This window comes from Diabrotica virgifera, chromosome 9 (genome assembly GCF_917563875.1).
Source record: "Diabrotica virgifera virgifera chromosome 9, PGI_DIABVI_V3a".
NCBI classification, from domain to species: domain Eukaryota; kingdom Metazoa; phylum Arthropoda; class Insecta; order Coleoptera; family Chrysomelidae; genus Diabrotica; species Diabrotica virgifera.
In genome coordinates, this window is record NC_065451.1 from 48816340 (window position 1) to 48832875 (window position 16536).

At 33.5% G+C, this 16536-nt stretch overlaps 2 protein-coding genes across 3 annotated transcripts in view; one reads left to right on the forward strand and one right to left on the reverse strand.

The window, feature by feature from the left end:
* LOC114340817 (WD repeat-containing protein 82) overlaps positions 1 to 11096 on the reverse strand; it is a 28237-nt gene extending 17141 nt beyond the window's left edge. The window contains exons 1-2 of the mRNA XM_028291593.2: positions 10295 to 11096; positions 1450 to 1725 (exon numbers count right to left, since the gene is read on the reverse strand). Coding sequence (XP_028147394.1) covers positions 1450 to 1725; positions 10295 to 10843 — 825 coding nt within the window. The 5' untranslated portion in view covers positions 10844 to 11096. The remainder of the gene's footprint in view (positions 1 to 1449; positions 1726 to 10294) is intronic.
* Positions 11097 to 11317: 221 nt separating this feature from the next.
* LOC114340801 (alanine--tRNA ligase, cytoplasmic) overlaps positions 11318 to 16536 on the forward strand; it is a 45533-nt gene continuing 40314 nt past the window's right edge. The window contains exons 1-3 of one of the 2 annotated variants that reach the window (XM_028291585.2): positions 11318 to 11519; positions 13176 to 13429; positions 15998 to 16224. In XM_028291585.2, coding sequence (XP_028147386.1) covers positions 13195 to 13429; positions 15998 to 16224 — 462 coding nt within the window. In that variant the 5' untranslated portion in view covers positions 11318 to 11519; positions 13176 to 13194. Of the gene's footprint in view, positions 11520 to 13164; positions 13430 to 15997; positions 16225 to 16536 lie in introns of both variants that reach the window. The other variant, XM_028291577.2, reaches the window with a different exon arrangement.

The window sequence follows — 16536 nt, forward strand, 5'->3', positions numbered from 1 at the left end:
TGCATGCCTAATCCTTGAAATCATCTGAAATGGGTTCTGAATGCTTCAATTTCAGCGTTCAGATTGAACAAAGTTTAAACTACCAAAATCGGTTGAGCGGGAATTGAGAAAGGCAATTTTGACTTTTAACTGACACTCACGAAAAGTTCAGGTTAAACTTGAATCGAACTCAATAAGAAAAATCGGTGCTAAGTTGGGGTCCATTTAGACCCGGGTCCCTCCTTTATGATCTTACTTTATAACTGTAGTTATTTAGTTAATTCTTCTTCTTCTACGGCACTATAGCCCCAATTGAGCCTTGGCCTCCTTTATTTTTTGCTCCACCTTTGTTTGTCTTTGGCTGCTCTTCTCCATAAACGGATTCCTGAAAGGGCTTGTGCGTCGCTGTTTACTGTGTCTTTCCAGCGCTTTCTTGGCTTTCCAACCGGTCTCTTTCCCTGCATTCTAGCGTTCAGTGCTCTTTTTGCTAGCCTATCCTCTCCCATTCTTATCACATGTCCGGCCCATTGCAATCTTTGTATTCTAATGAAGTCTGACAGGGGTGTTTCCTTATAAAGTTGATAAAGCTTGTTGTATCGGCTTCTGAAGATTAAATTTTCTCTCACAGGTTGTAGTATTATTCTCCTCAGTAGTTTTCTTTCGAATGTGTTGAGTTTTTTAGAAGTTTCTTTCAGGACCCATGCTTCACTGCCATTTAGTTAATTGCCATTTGTTATTTGTTTATTTGGATTTTAATGTTAAATAACAAAACCGTTAAACTTATTTTTGAATGATAAATAAAAACAAAAGTGTAGTACATTGCTTATTAAGCCTGAGGTCCAAGTGAATCTCAGTCCGTCCTTTTCAAGGTTCGTCCTACAAAGGTTAAAAAGTCATTAAATGTTAACACATTGCGTGCAGATGTCTGATCCTAAGACTCATACTGTGAACGGACAAAAAAACTCATATTAAAAATGTGTATAATCAATGGCATACCAATTTCTGGCATCATTTTATGATAACCATTTTACAACCTCCTTACAGTAAAATTTCGTACATTTGTTTGTCCTTTTTGTATTCTTTTTTTGGATAAAAAAAATTTGAATTTTTCCTCTGTTAAAATTATATCAATAATAATAACATTAGTAGGCTTATACAAACTAGTTTGTACAGTTGAACCTCATTATTTTCTTCAAAATTTTTAATGTGTTTAATTAATTATATTAGTATCTATATTACATTTTTTTTCTAGTTTGACCCACACAGCCTTTGCTCAGGGTCTGTAATTTGTATATAACATTACTTTAAAACATTTTTTTGTACTTTCATGGAATAAATAAAAAAATAAAATACATGCGTGCCGTCCGCACATTGGCAAAGGCATCATGTGGCTCACATGTATGCCATCCGCACGGAGCGTGTTAATATTGTTGTAAATAAATTGAACTTTTAACATTCTTCATTACTTACTTTATATCCTGTGTCTGCATTCCAAACATGTACTCTTCCATCAGTTGATCCACTAAATATAAATTGAGAGTCCGGACTGAAAGATGCCTCAATAGGAATACCCTTGTTGTTAAGATGGCCTGTGAAAGTTTGGAGAGGAGTGCCATGGAAAGCGTCAATCAGTCTAATAATTGATCCGTTTGTACTAATAAGGATAGTTTTTCCATCTCGGGAGAATTTCAATCCTGTCCAGTCAGCTTCTTTTTCTTGTGTGAGTTTGAATGTCACAAAGGGGCCCTAGAATAAAATTATTTTAAAATTCATATTTTGAAAACAGTTATCAGCCTGGAGTCCAATGGATTAAAAAAAAGTTAATTTTATAATTGTAGTTGATTCTCCAAGAATACAAGCAATAGCAACACATGGCATAGAAACATGGATCATGATGGAAAAGACATTTGCTGTGACTTTTTGCGAGAATTGTTATCCAGGCAAAAATATAATAGTCTCCTGTTTTATACCGCTGATGAGGCTTTGGGATTATAGCAGGGTAGTCTGCTACATCTAGGGCCTACGGTATACAAGGGAGGTAACAGCGTCAGTGCTACGCTTCAACCACCTGGTTTTACCCAAGGTACTCATTTTATTCAGGCCGAGTTGACCTGGGACCTATAGACATTTTAAAAATGTCTAGCTGTTCTCACAGGAGCTGGGTTTTGAACCCCAGCCTACCAGAATGTGAGTCAGACATCCTACTGCATGAGCTATGCTGGCCTCTCTCTTAGGCAAAAATATACTGCTTTAAAAATCAACAGATTACAGCCTCTGATCGGAGTCATGCACATGGAATGTGTTAGCACTTGGGCAGGCCATATTATAAGAACGGATAATATCAGCACACCTAGTAAAATACTTAATGGAACTATAGTGGGACATCAACCAATATGAAGACCAACGAAGAGAGAAAATGCTAAAGAGATATTGAGTATGGATAACTGGAGAAGAGCAGCCAACAAAACGGATGCTTACAGAGTATGCAGGGCCAAACTTGGGCTGTAGCACCATAGGAGAGAGAGAGTTAAATCCCATTTTATACTAATTACAAAAGTAAAATGCCATAAGATCACTTTATAAACACAAGAAGTAAGGAATACTTCACAATATTAAATATTAAATACAGTATTCCTCCAAAAATTTGATTTACTACACTTCTTCCCAAAAGAAATGTTAAAACACATTGGTATTATATGGTCACATCAAAAACTAGCTCCTCTTTTTATGATGACATTTTGTTTTTTAAATGATATCATTTTTACCTATGAGCTTTAATTTTTAATTGTGACATATTGGTTTGCTCCATCTACTGAAATATTTTTAAGGTTGCAATATTACAGTTTTTTGAGGAAAAAGATGATGTATAATAGTATCATTGGTTGAACCAAATCCAATTTTCATTGAAGAATACTGTATCCTACCATAATGCATCAACCTAAATCTCATATTTCAAAAACTACACTGTAAGTAACTGTTGTTACAATTTTATTCACTGCATTGGCTGCTAAGCTCCAATAATTGTGCAGGTAGATACTACATGTGTGTCAATTGCTGGATTTACACTCAGCCTTTGCCACTGTTCCTGCCACTGCCGGAAATATTGTCCAAAATATGATATCGATACGAGTGAGTGTTCACATCAGTCCTCACCAATGTCTTCAACTCATTACCAAACGGCTGGCAACGATGGAAGATGTGGATTATTGCAGCGACAGCATTATGTCTTGTCAGTATAAATAATTATTTAAATGTTTTAAAAAGAAATCAAAAACGCCTTCGTCAAAGATAATAATAATAAAAATTATTAGTTATTGTTTGTTCCCTAAATCAATATTTATCATTTTTTCTTGGAAGATTTTCGAAGTTCAATTATTTATATGCAATCTGCTTAATTATTAAAAACATAGGGGTTGTTTAATTTGGCTGTTTCATTTCAACAGAATAATAGAAGCAAGTAAGTACTGATTATGTCCTAGAATCAACAAAACACAACACTTCCTTTAGCACTCAGATGCTGACGGCAAGTGGCAGTGCGAGTGACCTATTCACACACTTATGCTGCCCACTTCCCTGCCCAACAGGGCTGTGTGCAAATCCGGTAAATATTTTATGGCATTATTGTGATGATAGTAGTGTTAAAAAAATTCTCGAGAATGAAAAATCGGAGAATATTCTCGATATGGAGAATTTTCTGAGAATGAACCCTATGACGTCCTTAGGGATATTGTTAAAGATGAAATAGGGTAATAAAAATCATGAAATTAGATACAAAATTATGAGACGAAACAACAGTGTTCTTTGTATACAGTATGTAAATCGTTCTGCTGGACATAGGGAATACACATTGAGATCATTGTGGCAACTGCGCTAACCTGTGTTAGTTAAAACTTCTGTTCGAGTATGAGTTTCTGGTGCAATAGAGCTGTTAGAACAAGTAGAATGAGTGATTTTGAATGCAAGGCAGTCCATAAATAAATCAAAAACAAAGATTATGACTGATGAATTAATAATTTTACTTTAAAACACACAGTTTTCCCATTAGGTCAAAAATAGTTCTACTACAATGTTGAAATTTGAAATTCTTTATTGAAATAGAAATCCTACTAACAATATTTAAATATGAATTTGCTTAATTAAATACAATATACAATACATGCAATATTATACAACACATACAGATTTATTAAAAATTATTTTTTTATCTAGGTAAAATATATGTCTTTAGTAATTTTTTAAAAAATTCATGTCATGTTTTGACATTTATTTGTGTAACCCGAAATTAACTGTCAATTTTGAGGTTAATGTCCCTTAATGCTAACAACTATATTGTCATTGAGAGAGCGAAGTTGCCACAATTATCTTAATATAATACAATGTGTGTATTTATGTATCTAAATATATACAATGTATGTTTCCTATGTTCAGCTGAACGATTTACTCACTGTATAAGAAAATACAAAAACAACGGAAAACACAAAATTTATTTGATTAAAAAATGAAATTTTCTTCTTAACAGCAAATAATAATGTATGTGGTGATCTAATCTGAAAAAGATGAGGCCTCAGATTCAGAATCTATTTCTATCATTAGCTCATCCTGGTCATCTACATTCTGCATTTCAATGTACTGATGAGAAGTTGTGGGATTTTGTTTTTCATGAGTCACTAGCTCAGTCATGGATTGGTCTATGTCTAACAATTTTAAATTGTGAGCAATCTTACTTGCCCGTTCAGCAGTAAGCCGGTTTATATAGGAGGAGTGAATAAAAAACCATAAGTACTGAAACTTCTTTCAGTCGCTGCACTGGATGAAGGCATGCTATGCTATATCAACTGCTATTTTGGTTAATTTTGTTCCGAAACATGTACCTTTCCACCATATATGATTGGGTCTAGTTTTTCAATTAATTTTACAACATATGGCGTATGGTTTTCCAAAAAATCTCTCCTTAGACCCATAAAGTGACAAATCTGCCCTTAGTTCAGCCGAGTCATCATATTTTAAAGTTGCTAAATTATCTATAAACTCCGTTCCCTCAATTTGTTCTTCTCTGCTTAAATGAATACCATTCTAACTATTTGTACGATAATATAGCACCAAAACAATAAATATTGACACTGTAAACACCCTAGTTAGTGGTTCATGGAATTCCCCAGCCCCGGTTACTTCGATTTTAGGGGATTCTATCTAAAATCATGTGATTTCCCGGCCGGCCAAAGCGAAAGAGCATTTCATGAGTAGGGATGGCAAAAACAAATTGTACATCGATATATTGTATCATATAATACATCGAATGAAGATATCGATATACGATATATATCAGAGAAAAAATATCGATAGGTGCGATATATCGATATATTCTTATATAATTAAATAAAATAAAAGAACTACTAGAATAAACTACTAAAAAAGTAAATTATACAAAATAATAAACAAAAGGATGAGGTTTTCTTCAAAATTTAAAAGTAAAGATGCAGTTACGTATAAAATCCTTTAATATTTTTAATACATACAGAGTATCAGTAAAGAAGTACATACAGTATCAATACAGAATTTTTAAAACTATTATATTAAAAATTACTTAAATTATAATTATATGTATGTTTATATAAATGTTTCTACAACCGTGTTAAAAATGCAATTTTTAGCACTCCATACGAGCGTTAAAAATGCAATTTTTAGCACTCCATACGAGCGTTAAAAATGCTACTTTAAGGCACTAGTGCTTTAAAAATTTTTTAAGGCACTGCAGTTCGTATTGACCGTATAGGCAATTTTGATTTACTGCCAAAAAAAAATATAAAAATGGAATGTCAGTCAAGTTCAAGTAAAAGTTTTTGTAGATATTGTCCTGTAATTACGTTTGTAGAAAAAATTTCGTATGATATGCGTGTTAAAAAGTACATTTTTAAGGCACTCATGTGAATTGCAGAACTCGCTATCGCTCACTCTACAAACTTTCACATGCGTGCCTTAAACGTGTACTTTTAACACTTATATCATAAATAACTATTATGTCTTATGTATGTATTTATGAATATACAGGGTGTAACAAAAATACAGGTCATAAATTAAATCACATATTCTGGGACCAAAAATAGTTCGAATGAACCTAACTTACCTTAGTACAAATATGCACATAAAAAAAGTTACAGCCCTTTGAAGTTACAAAATGAAAATAAATTTTTTCGAATATATCGAAAACTATTACATATTTTTTATTGAAAATGGACAAGTGGCATTCTTATGGTAGGAGCATCTTAAAGAAAAATTATAGTAAAATTTGTGCACCCCATAAAAATTTTATGGAGGTTTTGTCCCTTAAACCCCCCCCCCCAAACTTTTGTGTACGTCTCAATTAAATTACCATTGTCGTACCATTAGTTAAATTCAATTTTCTTAAAACTTTTTTGCCTCTTAGTATTTTTTCGATAAGGCAGTTTTTATCGAGTTGAGGCCAATTTTTTAATATGTTTACATACAAATTTTATGGGAGTTTTGTTCTTTTAAACCCCCCAAATGTTTTTATATGTTCCAGTTAAAATATTACTGCATTACCATTAGTTAAACACAGTATTTTTAAAACTTATTTGCCTCTGTATTTTTTTGAGAATGCACCTTTTATCGAGATGTGGCTTCTTTTTTAATATGGTTCAAAATATACCTAAAAATGTAAGTCATACATAAATTTTCATATTACTACCAAGTCTCCATAATCGTACTTAACCATATACAAATATTTATTTATTTATTTATTATTCATTTACGGACCGAAGTCCATTAGTACATGATACAATTAAAATTTTTTACAATTAAAATGTCACACAAATTAGAAAAATAAGATCTAGTAGAATGTGATGGATTTGACAAATATTCAAAATATCTCGATAAAATCTGACTTTTCGAAAAAGTACTAAGAGCCAAAAAAAGATTTAAAAATATTGTGTTTAACTAATGGTACTACAATAATAATTTAATTGGAACGTACACAAAAGTTTGGGGGGGTTTAAAGGAACAAAACCCCCATACAATTTTTATGGGGTGTCCAAATTTCACTATAATTTTTTCTTAAGATGCTACTGCCATAAGAATGCCACATGTCCATTTTCAATAAAAAATCTCAAATAGTTTTCGATATATTGGAAAAAATTGATTTTCATTTTGTAACTTCAAGGGGCTATAACTCTTTTTATGTGCACATTTATACTAAGGTAAGTTAGGTTTAATCGAACTATTTTTGGTCTCAGAATACGTGATTAAATTTATGACCTGTATTTTTGTTACACCCTGTATATATTCAAAATAAATTTAATTCTTGTGGCAGTGAATTCAAAAATATTAATTTTGACAACCGTTTGCCTGCTAAGCGGTTCCTTGTTTTGGTAGCAGTTGCTCCTTCCAACACCAGTAATATTGACATCTTGAATTTTAGGGTTTTTGTCAATACAATACAATTATTTTAAAACTTTATAGAACATACTAAAGGTGAACAGGTGAACGTGACAAATGGTAAATTTGATATCGTTTTTAGGGTTTACATAGCCTGTCCTCTTAAAAAACATTGTTAAAAGTTAAAAAATATGGTACTACCTGCAACTTGGACAACAAGTTAAGGGCAAGGGTGGGTATATGACATTCAAATAAAATAATACTGGTCGAAAATCTTGATTATGATATTTCTATAGTGTAGTAGAATATTTCTTTAGTACCTATAATATACTAAGCGTCTCAAAAAAAATAAGGATATGATTTATATTATAAGATTTTATTATAATTTTATATCTTGCCAATGTGGCATATTAATCTTGTATGGGCGATATATTGAATCTCAAATATCGATATATTTTCCGATAAATCGAAAGTTGAATATCGAAAACATTTTAAAATATATCGATAAATTTAATTTATCGATACATTGTTGCCATCCCTATTCATGAGCAGAGCCTCAAGTAGGTGTTTGGGTTTCAAGAATAATAATGTTTCGGATGCCAAAAATATAGGTGAATTGGCAAAAACAGTATACATTTTTTTTTTTCTCTGATTCTGGCTTTGGTTTAGAACTAGAACCTTTAGCCACGTAATTGTATAACTTATCACTAAGTCAGGGGAGTAATGTGTAGTGTGTGTGTTGAGTAAGTGTCTTGTTACTTTGCAAAGTTGACGTCATTGTCTTTGCAAAGAGATGCTAATTGTTTCTGAACGTCTGCGGTCCCTCCGGTGAGTACCGATCCCACAAGGACAGAAACTATTTTTCATTTATTAATTTATAATAAATGAAAAATTTCTGTATATTAATAAAAAATTTCTAAAAACAGTATACATATTTTTTAAATTACAATAATTTGACCCATATCTAGTTTTTATTTTTATTTCGGTTTTTGTAAATACAGGGTGTCCCGGAAAATAGTGCGTTCCTTAAAGGTATAGGTAGAAGGCACCATGTAGAACAAAAAATTCTTATACCATTTTCTTCTAAATGCAACTGTTTGACCAAAAAATTAAAATGTATTTTGGTATGTAAATTTAAATCTGACAACTATGTGCGGTACACAAATTTAAGCATAGACAGTCCCATGTAAATAGATAGAAGATAGATAGTAAACAGATAGTTTTAAAGAATCCTGTTTAGTGTCAATGCCGAAAATGTTTTCGAATAGTGAGTGTATTACCTATTATGTTATTACCTATGAATGGTGTTTGTGAAAGGTTACTTGAAACATCTATTCGGTATAATAATTATTTTCAAGTAAGTACAACTTAGTTATTTCAGTTCACAAGTAAACAAATTACTGAGACATTATCTGGTGTATTTAAGTTCCACTGTAAACTATTAAAACTATGTAATTCAGTTAAAGCCCTCAGCAATACTCAGCATTCAACCCATTTAAACCTTACTAAATACATAATACTAGTTCAGTTAAAAGACGTGTTTTTATGTTAAAAGATGTGTAATTCGTTTAAAATTATGCAATAGGTATTTCAATACATTTCAAAAGAAAATAATTTTAGTAAACAAATCGTAAATACATAAGTATTACCTACTATTAGGTTGGATTATTTTAAATACTGTTAGTCACAATCACAAACGAGTTTTTATTATGTTATTATTCTGTAGTGCGTACGATGTTGCCAGTTTATTAAAATTTCCAAACATTAAAATACAGGTATATGGAAAACAATGTTAACTTTTTTTTGGAAACGGTTAACTTTAGAAAAAAATGGTATATGACTTTTTTGTTCCAAATTGTGTATTCTCTCTATACCTTAAAGGAACGCACTATTTTCCGGGACACCCTGTATAGAAAATTCTCGCCGAGAATACTCTCTTCTTACATCACTAGATGATAGTAGGTGTAAATAGACAAGACAGATCTTGGATGTTTCCCGTTATATAGTACACAGTGCAGGTGTTGTTTTTTAAAAATCATGAGCAGAAATCAACCTATAACGAGCAATAATTTGAAATTCATATTAACCTTTCCAATAAGAACATCGTAAGTGCAGTTACAAGATTATTTGATGAAACTTTATATTTATATCAAAAACTGTATGTGCCACAGTTCAAAAATATACCTTCTAATCAAATAAATTATTCCTTACTCTAAAAGAGGAGTTCAACATTTATATAATTATTTACTTCTTACACTAAAGAAATGTCACATGCATATAAAAAAAAAGAAATCAAAGAAATTTGTATCTTTTATCATTTCTGAAGAATATCCTAAATGCTGGTTACAATGTTATTCGTTGCAGGGGTCGAAGGATGTAGACTTGCACTGTGTAACACTAAGGAACCATGGGAAGTCATCATCAGAAAAGTACTTGAGAATGACCAGTGAAAACCTACACATGACAGTTGGTTTTTTAACTGGTCATTGTCAACTAAGAAAACACCTCCACACACTGGGGCTAGTTGATACAACTCTGTGCAGGAAGTGAGAACGAGATGACGAAACTGTCAAGCATGTCCTATGTGAAAGTCTGGAGCTACTGTTAATACGAGAGTATGCGTTCGGCAAGCTTTCGACCTACACCTGCTGAGATAGGAGAGATGTCCCCTGGTGATTTGTCCACCTTCCTGGAAATGGTAGTATGGATAATGAACTAAGGACGACAGCCCCCTGGGAGGAGGCACAATGGGTCAACTGGGGTTTAAGTGCTATGGGACTTGACTCACCCTTCCTGCTCTACAGATACAGGAGTCGAATGTGAATAAATGAGTAGATGGAAGCAGATGTATTTAGAACAATAAAAGGAATGTTTAACATAAAGTATCACATTGCCAATCAATAATAAACAAGAACATAATTACCTTATCGAATGATCTCAGGTCATATAGTTTTATACTTTCTGAATTAACACCTGCAGCAAAAATCAGTCCCTCTGGATCATATGCGGCAACTGGTCTTCCTGATAAATGCATTAAACCTTGGCAATTTGCTGATCTCAAGTCCCACAATCTGAGCGTTTTATCCAATGATCCAGACAAAAATGTATCCTCTACAGGAGATAAACAAAGTGATACGACTTTTTTGGTGTGCCCCGGAAAATACCTAATATATTTATTGTCGTGTAGGGATAGATATCGAATCGTGTCATCGACTTTAGTTGAACTATGAATGGCAGTGTTTTTTGCGTGGGTAAAATGTATAAGATCTACTCCGTATTTCTTGCTGTTAACAGTTCGTATTTGGGTTCCTTTCTCGCAGTCGTATATAACAATTTGGTCGTCCTCACTGCATGAGATCAGAGTCTCTCCGGTCGGCGAGAAATCGATGCTGTTTATTTTGTCTGTATTTTCTCGAAAAACCTTTGCAACGCGGAAACTCCGCACCACTTGGTCTACCAATTTCATCTTCATATGTGCAGCCGTTTTTGTGGAACTTCTTTTGGGTACAATTTAATCCCAAACTATTTAAAAAGAAGCTTGAACAAATCTAATAAACAAAGAATTAAACATGGAGGATGGTTGGAGTTTGGAGACATTTGCCATGCCACGGAACACCATGTGCTCTTAAAAACACATGAAAAGAAATGTAATTTTTTCTTATTTAAACTATACTTATTTAACTTGAAATGGATTAATTAACAATGGATAATATAAAGTATCCCAAATTACCCAATGGTTCTTTCATAAAATAGAAAATTCAACAAAAATTATCTTGTGACTTTATATTTTTTAAGTTGGTTGTCCCGATAATTTAGGCGGCGCCGGCTTCATTTGTCATCTATCTGTCACATGATTGCCAGTCTTCTTCTACTAACTGTCATTTTCAAGCAACTACCGTCACAGAATAGGAACTTACGACCATTACGACCTACGCAGACGATGTGGTTACTTGTGTAACAACAATGTGAAAACGTGAATGAAGCATGAAAGAAGAAGACTACCCTTTCAACAACTTAACTATAACCTCTTTCTTACCTTACCGCTGTCATCGTGTTGGTAAAAGTTCGGCGTTTTGTACTTTCTCTTAGAAAAATTAGATCACCTTCAGTCGATCTAGTTTATAGATATATTTGTGCTTTAAGAAAGTGTAAGTACCGTTTAACATCTACCATTAATAGTTAGTCCTTTTAAAATTTTTCTTTATTATTAGTAAACATTGCATCATACAACATTTTATTTAATATATATTATTATAATGAATACCTTCGTAACTCTTCTGGCGCATATTTTGAAACATATGTCATCATAAGAACATAGAATTTAAATTTGCAAATGTGCATATATTTTTTTTACAATATGAATATGAGTCAATGATTTTCTATTGAGTTTTAGAAGTACAATAATGTACAATTGTAAGATTTCACAATCTTTGTAAGTGTTGTACTATTATTGTAGTCACATCTGTACTCAAGGATAATTTTATACTTGGATAGAATATTTCTGTTGACAAAAAGTGTACTGGTAGGAAGGTAATACTTTTAATTTAAATGTTTAAGATTCATTAAGTATTTCTAAATACAGTAGAGCGTCGATTATCCGAACGTCGATCAACCGAACGACCAGTTATCCGAACTCCCGCGCCCCGCACTCGAGTACTGAGTAAGCGTTAGTAATTAACGCTTAAAATATCTTCAATTTTCTTCAATTCTGTATCCAAAAATATGTTGTTGCAAAGACTGCACTTTTTTGTTTAATTGCTATTTGTCATTATCAAGGTATAAACAAATATATAGTTATATAAATATGGTTTTTATTCACTTGTGGATAAATATGTATGACAATCTCAATATAGTTCGATTATCTGAGCAAAGCGGTTTTCCGAACACCCATGTCACCCAATTAATTCGGATAATCGACGCTCTACTGTAATATTGTTTATATTTTTAATGAAGCATACATCTGACATACTCCCTTTATTTTTTAATTTTATTGAAGTTGATATTATTGCTTATCCATCAACCTCCGTCTTGTAGCAAACTAATAAAAAGAACCAAAATAAAACCTGCCATATCCGGATCAATGTCGCAACAGACTGATCCAGATATTAAAAATCCAGATATCAAGACCACTTCTTTTATAGTCCCTGAAACGTTTTTTCTTTCATACATTCCAGTAATCAACACCGTCAATAACTTAAGTCAATAGACACATTTTATCATCATCATCTTGGTGCTACAGCCCTTAGAGGGCCTTGACCTTCTCAAGCTTTCTACGCCATTCTGTTCTGTCCCTTGCTTGCATTTTCCAGTTGCCGACTCCGATCTTCTTGGCATCTGGTGTTACCCCATCCATCCACCTCAATTTTGGTCTACCCTGTCTTTTCATTCCCACGGGTTGAGCTGTTAGAATCTTTTTTATCATGTTCGATTCAGGGGCCCGGGCTACATGTCCTGCCCACTGCAGGCGGTTTCACTTAAGTGATACACATTTTATAGATTCTATAATACCTTGATCTATAGGCTTACAGAGGGATGTCACATTTGGGGGCAAAAAGATACTTTATTTCACGGTCTTTTAGTTCTTTTGGGTCGGGATGAGAGGGTGAGTTATCCAACAGCAGGACTGCCTTTCTTGGTAGATGCGGACCACAGAACCGTCCAGATATGGGGAGGTCCAGATATGACAGGTCTGGTTGTGGCAGGTTGTACTGTACTTACTGCTATATAAGCTTACATGGCTTAGAATGTAATGCATCTATGTTATATTTTTATCCTAACAAATAATGTTTATAGTACCATTTCAGGTCTTCATATAAATAAACAATGGCCATATCAATGACAGCTAAGGAGGTGCGAAACGCCTATATAGATTTTTTCAAGGAAAGGGAACATGTGTATGTACATTCTTCATCAACTATACCATTAGATGATCCAACGCTATTATTCGCCAATGCTGGTATGAACCAATACAAGTCAATTTTTTTGGGGACAGTTGACCCAAACAGCGATCTTTCAAAACTTATTCGCGCTGTGAACACCCAGAAATGCATTAGAGCTGGTATGTATTTTTTTAAAATAAATTACGTGCAATTTAATTAAAAATTTAGGCGTTGCATCTTGGATTGAATCATTTTAGAAGATGATTTGTTGCTGTCAACATAAATGTTTGGCTTTCAAAATTACATAATTTTAACATAACATTTAACATATTTCAATTTTTTTTGTAGAAAATAGTGCTCCTTAGAAAATTTATATTCACCATTGGTGTGCATACGCCAAACAGAGAGCAAAGAAAGCAAGAGATTTTAATCAGATTAGATGTATCCGAGATGAAAATAATAAAATACTAATTCACGAAAATGATGTCAAAAAGAGATGGAGAAAGTATTTTGACAGTTTATTAAATGAAGAATTTGACAGACAGCCTGTGGAGTTAACGGAGACAGTAACAGCAATGGTTACCAGAATAACAAACAAGGAAGTGGTTCAAGCGCTTCAAAAAATAAAGAAAGGAAAATCAGTTGGACCAGATGATATTCCTGGGGAAGTATGGACAAATGCCAGACGGATGGAGAAGCAGTATATTAGTACCTGTCTACAAAACAAGGGAGACATACAACAATGTACAAACTATAGAGCTATAAAAGTACTTAGCCACACCATGAAAATATGGGAGAGAGTAATTGATAGACGGATACGTGAAGAAACCGAAATATCCGATAATCAATTTGGCTTTATGCAGGGCAGATCAACAACAGATGCAATTTTCATTGTAAGGCAACTGATGGAAAATACAGGAATAAAGAGACCAACACTCATTGATCTTGAGAAAGCATATGATAGAATTCCTCGAGATATTCTGTAGTGGGCACTCAATAAGAAAGGAGTACCTGGCGAATATGTAAAGATTGTGAGAGATATGTATGAGGGAGTAACAACTAGTGTTAGGACAGGTGTGGGAGAGACTGATCAATTTCAGGTGAAAGTAGGATTTCACCAAGGCTCGATGCTTAGTCCTTATTTATTATCAGAGACTTAGAACAAAAACTGGAACAGTGGAGACAAGCTGTGGACGAAAAAGGTTTAAAACTTAGTAGGACAAAAACAGAGTATTTGGAATGTTCATTTAAAGATGGAGTTACTACAAATAAAATGGTATCTTTGGATGGTGAAATGATTATGAAAAGCAATAGTTTTAAGTACCTAGGATCGGTATTACAGATCGGTATTACAGTCGGATTAGGGCTGGATGGATGAAGTGGAAAGAAGCGAGTGGTGTGTTGTGTGACAGAAAAATTCCAATGAAGCTGAAGGGAAAACTCTATAAAACAGCCATAAGACCGTCTATGATGTACAGAACTGAATGTTGGGCAGTGAAAAAGAAAGATGAACAATGAATGCATGTGGTGGAAATGAGAATGCTTAGAGATGAATGAGTGGAGTGACAAAGAAGGATAAACTTAGAAATGAGTATATTAGGGGAAGTCTAGGTGTGGCACCAATTGATGCCAAAATGAGAGAGCATAGGTTAAGACGGTTTGGTCATATTCAATGTTGAGACGTTAATTACCCAATATGAAGAATAGCTGAAGTGCAGATTCCTGGAAGGAGTAGGAGAGGAAGACCAAAGAAGGCCTGAGGGGAGACGATAAGGCAGGACATGTTGGTAAAGGGGATTAACATTGATATGACCCAAGATAGAATTGTGTGGAGAAATGCAATTAGGGAAACCGACCCCATATAGGGATAAGGCAAAGAGAATGATGATGTATACGGGTAATATGACCCGTATGCATGCTAATGGAGAATATGAAATTTTTAATTGAATGGCAAAAAATGCACAATAAGTACCTCTTAAAACCTACCAAATTTAATTTGCATATCTCAACCGGTTTTAGAGCAATAAATAAATCGTCAGTTTGTAAGAAAAAATTCAACATCCCGTATCTTGGAAAGAAGCATTTGCGGACATATGTTTATACAGCGGACAGTCATTATTTTTTCTTGTAGAATTACCCCTTAAAATTTGTCGCACTTATTTAGAAACACCCTGTATTGATGAAGAACATGGCTAGTTATTAAAGTATGTATCTTTTTTATTATCTAATAAAAACAAATGAATCAAAAAACAGAATGTTAAGAAAATCTGAGGCTATAGTTGGGTACAGCCTGAGGCTGTAATAATATTGTTGGTAGACAGGTATATTGTCATTGTATACCGGGTGTGCCAATCCAACTGTGTTTTTTTCTCAAAGTTCACCACACCCTGTGGAATATTCTAGCATTTATAAAATACTGAAATTAAAACCTAACTATAGCCTCAGGTTTTCTTAACATTCTGTTTTTTGATTCATTCGCTTATATTTGATAATAAAAAAGTTATGTACTTTAACAACTAGCCACGTTCTTTATCAATACAATTAACCCGGGAAGAGGAGCAGGTTATTATGGGAAGTTTGTATCATAATGTGCCAAACAGAGTTAAACGCCTTTTTGATATCCAAGACAACTTCAGCCTTCAGTCCTTGTAATCTTGCTGCCTGTACATTGGATGTTCTTATTGAAAGGATAATTGATTGAGTTTTCTTTTTTACAACTACATTCATGCTCTAATTTTGTTTTATAGGAGGCAAACACAATGATTTAGATGATGTAGGTAAAGATGTATACCATCATACCTTTTTTGAAATGATGGGAAACTGGTCATTTGGAGACTACTTCAAGAAAGAGGTTTGTTCCTGGGCATGGGAGTTTTTGACCCAAAAATTAAAACTAGAAGCTGATAGGCTCTATGTAACATATTTTGGAGGGGATCCTGCATCTGGATTGGAGCCTGACAATGAATGTAAACAGGTAGGTATTGAGAAGTCCATGTATTTTTAAAATCATGTACCTACTAATCTAATATGTATCCAAACCAGAAAAGCTGCATTAGATAGGGAAAATCTATGTTGACACCATTCACTCTTACAAAAGGTTTAAAGCAATGGTGCTGCTTATCGCCAACAGTATTTAAAATATACATCCAGAAACCTCTGGAGCAATGGAGGAAAACAGTTGCTGGGATGAGAATAATGATTGAAAATAAACGCCATACGTAAGAATACGTATGGCTTTTATTTTCATCCCTATTGGTCCGAATTTCATTATCTTAATTTAGTCCCC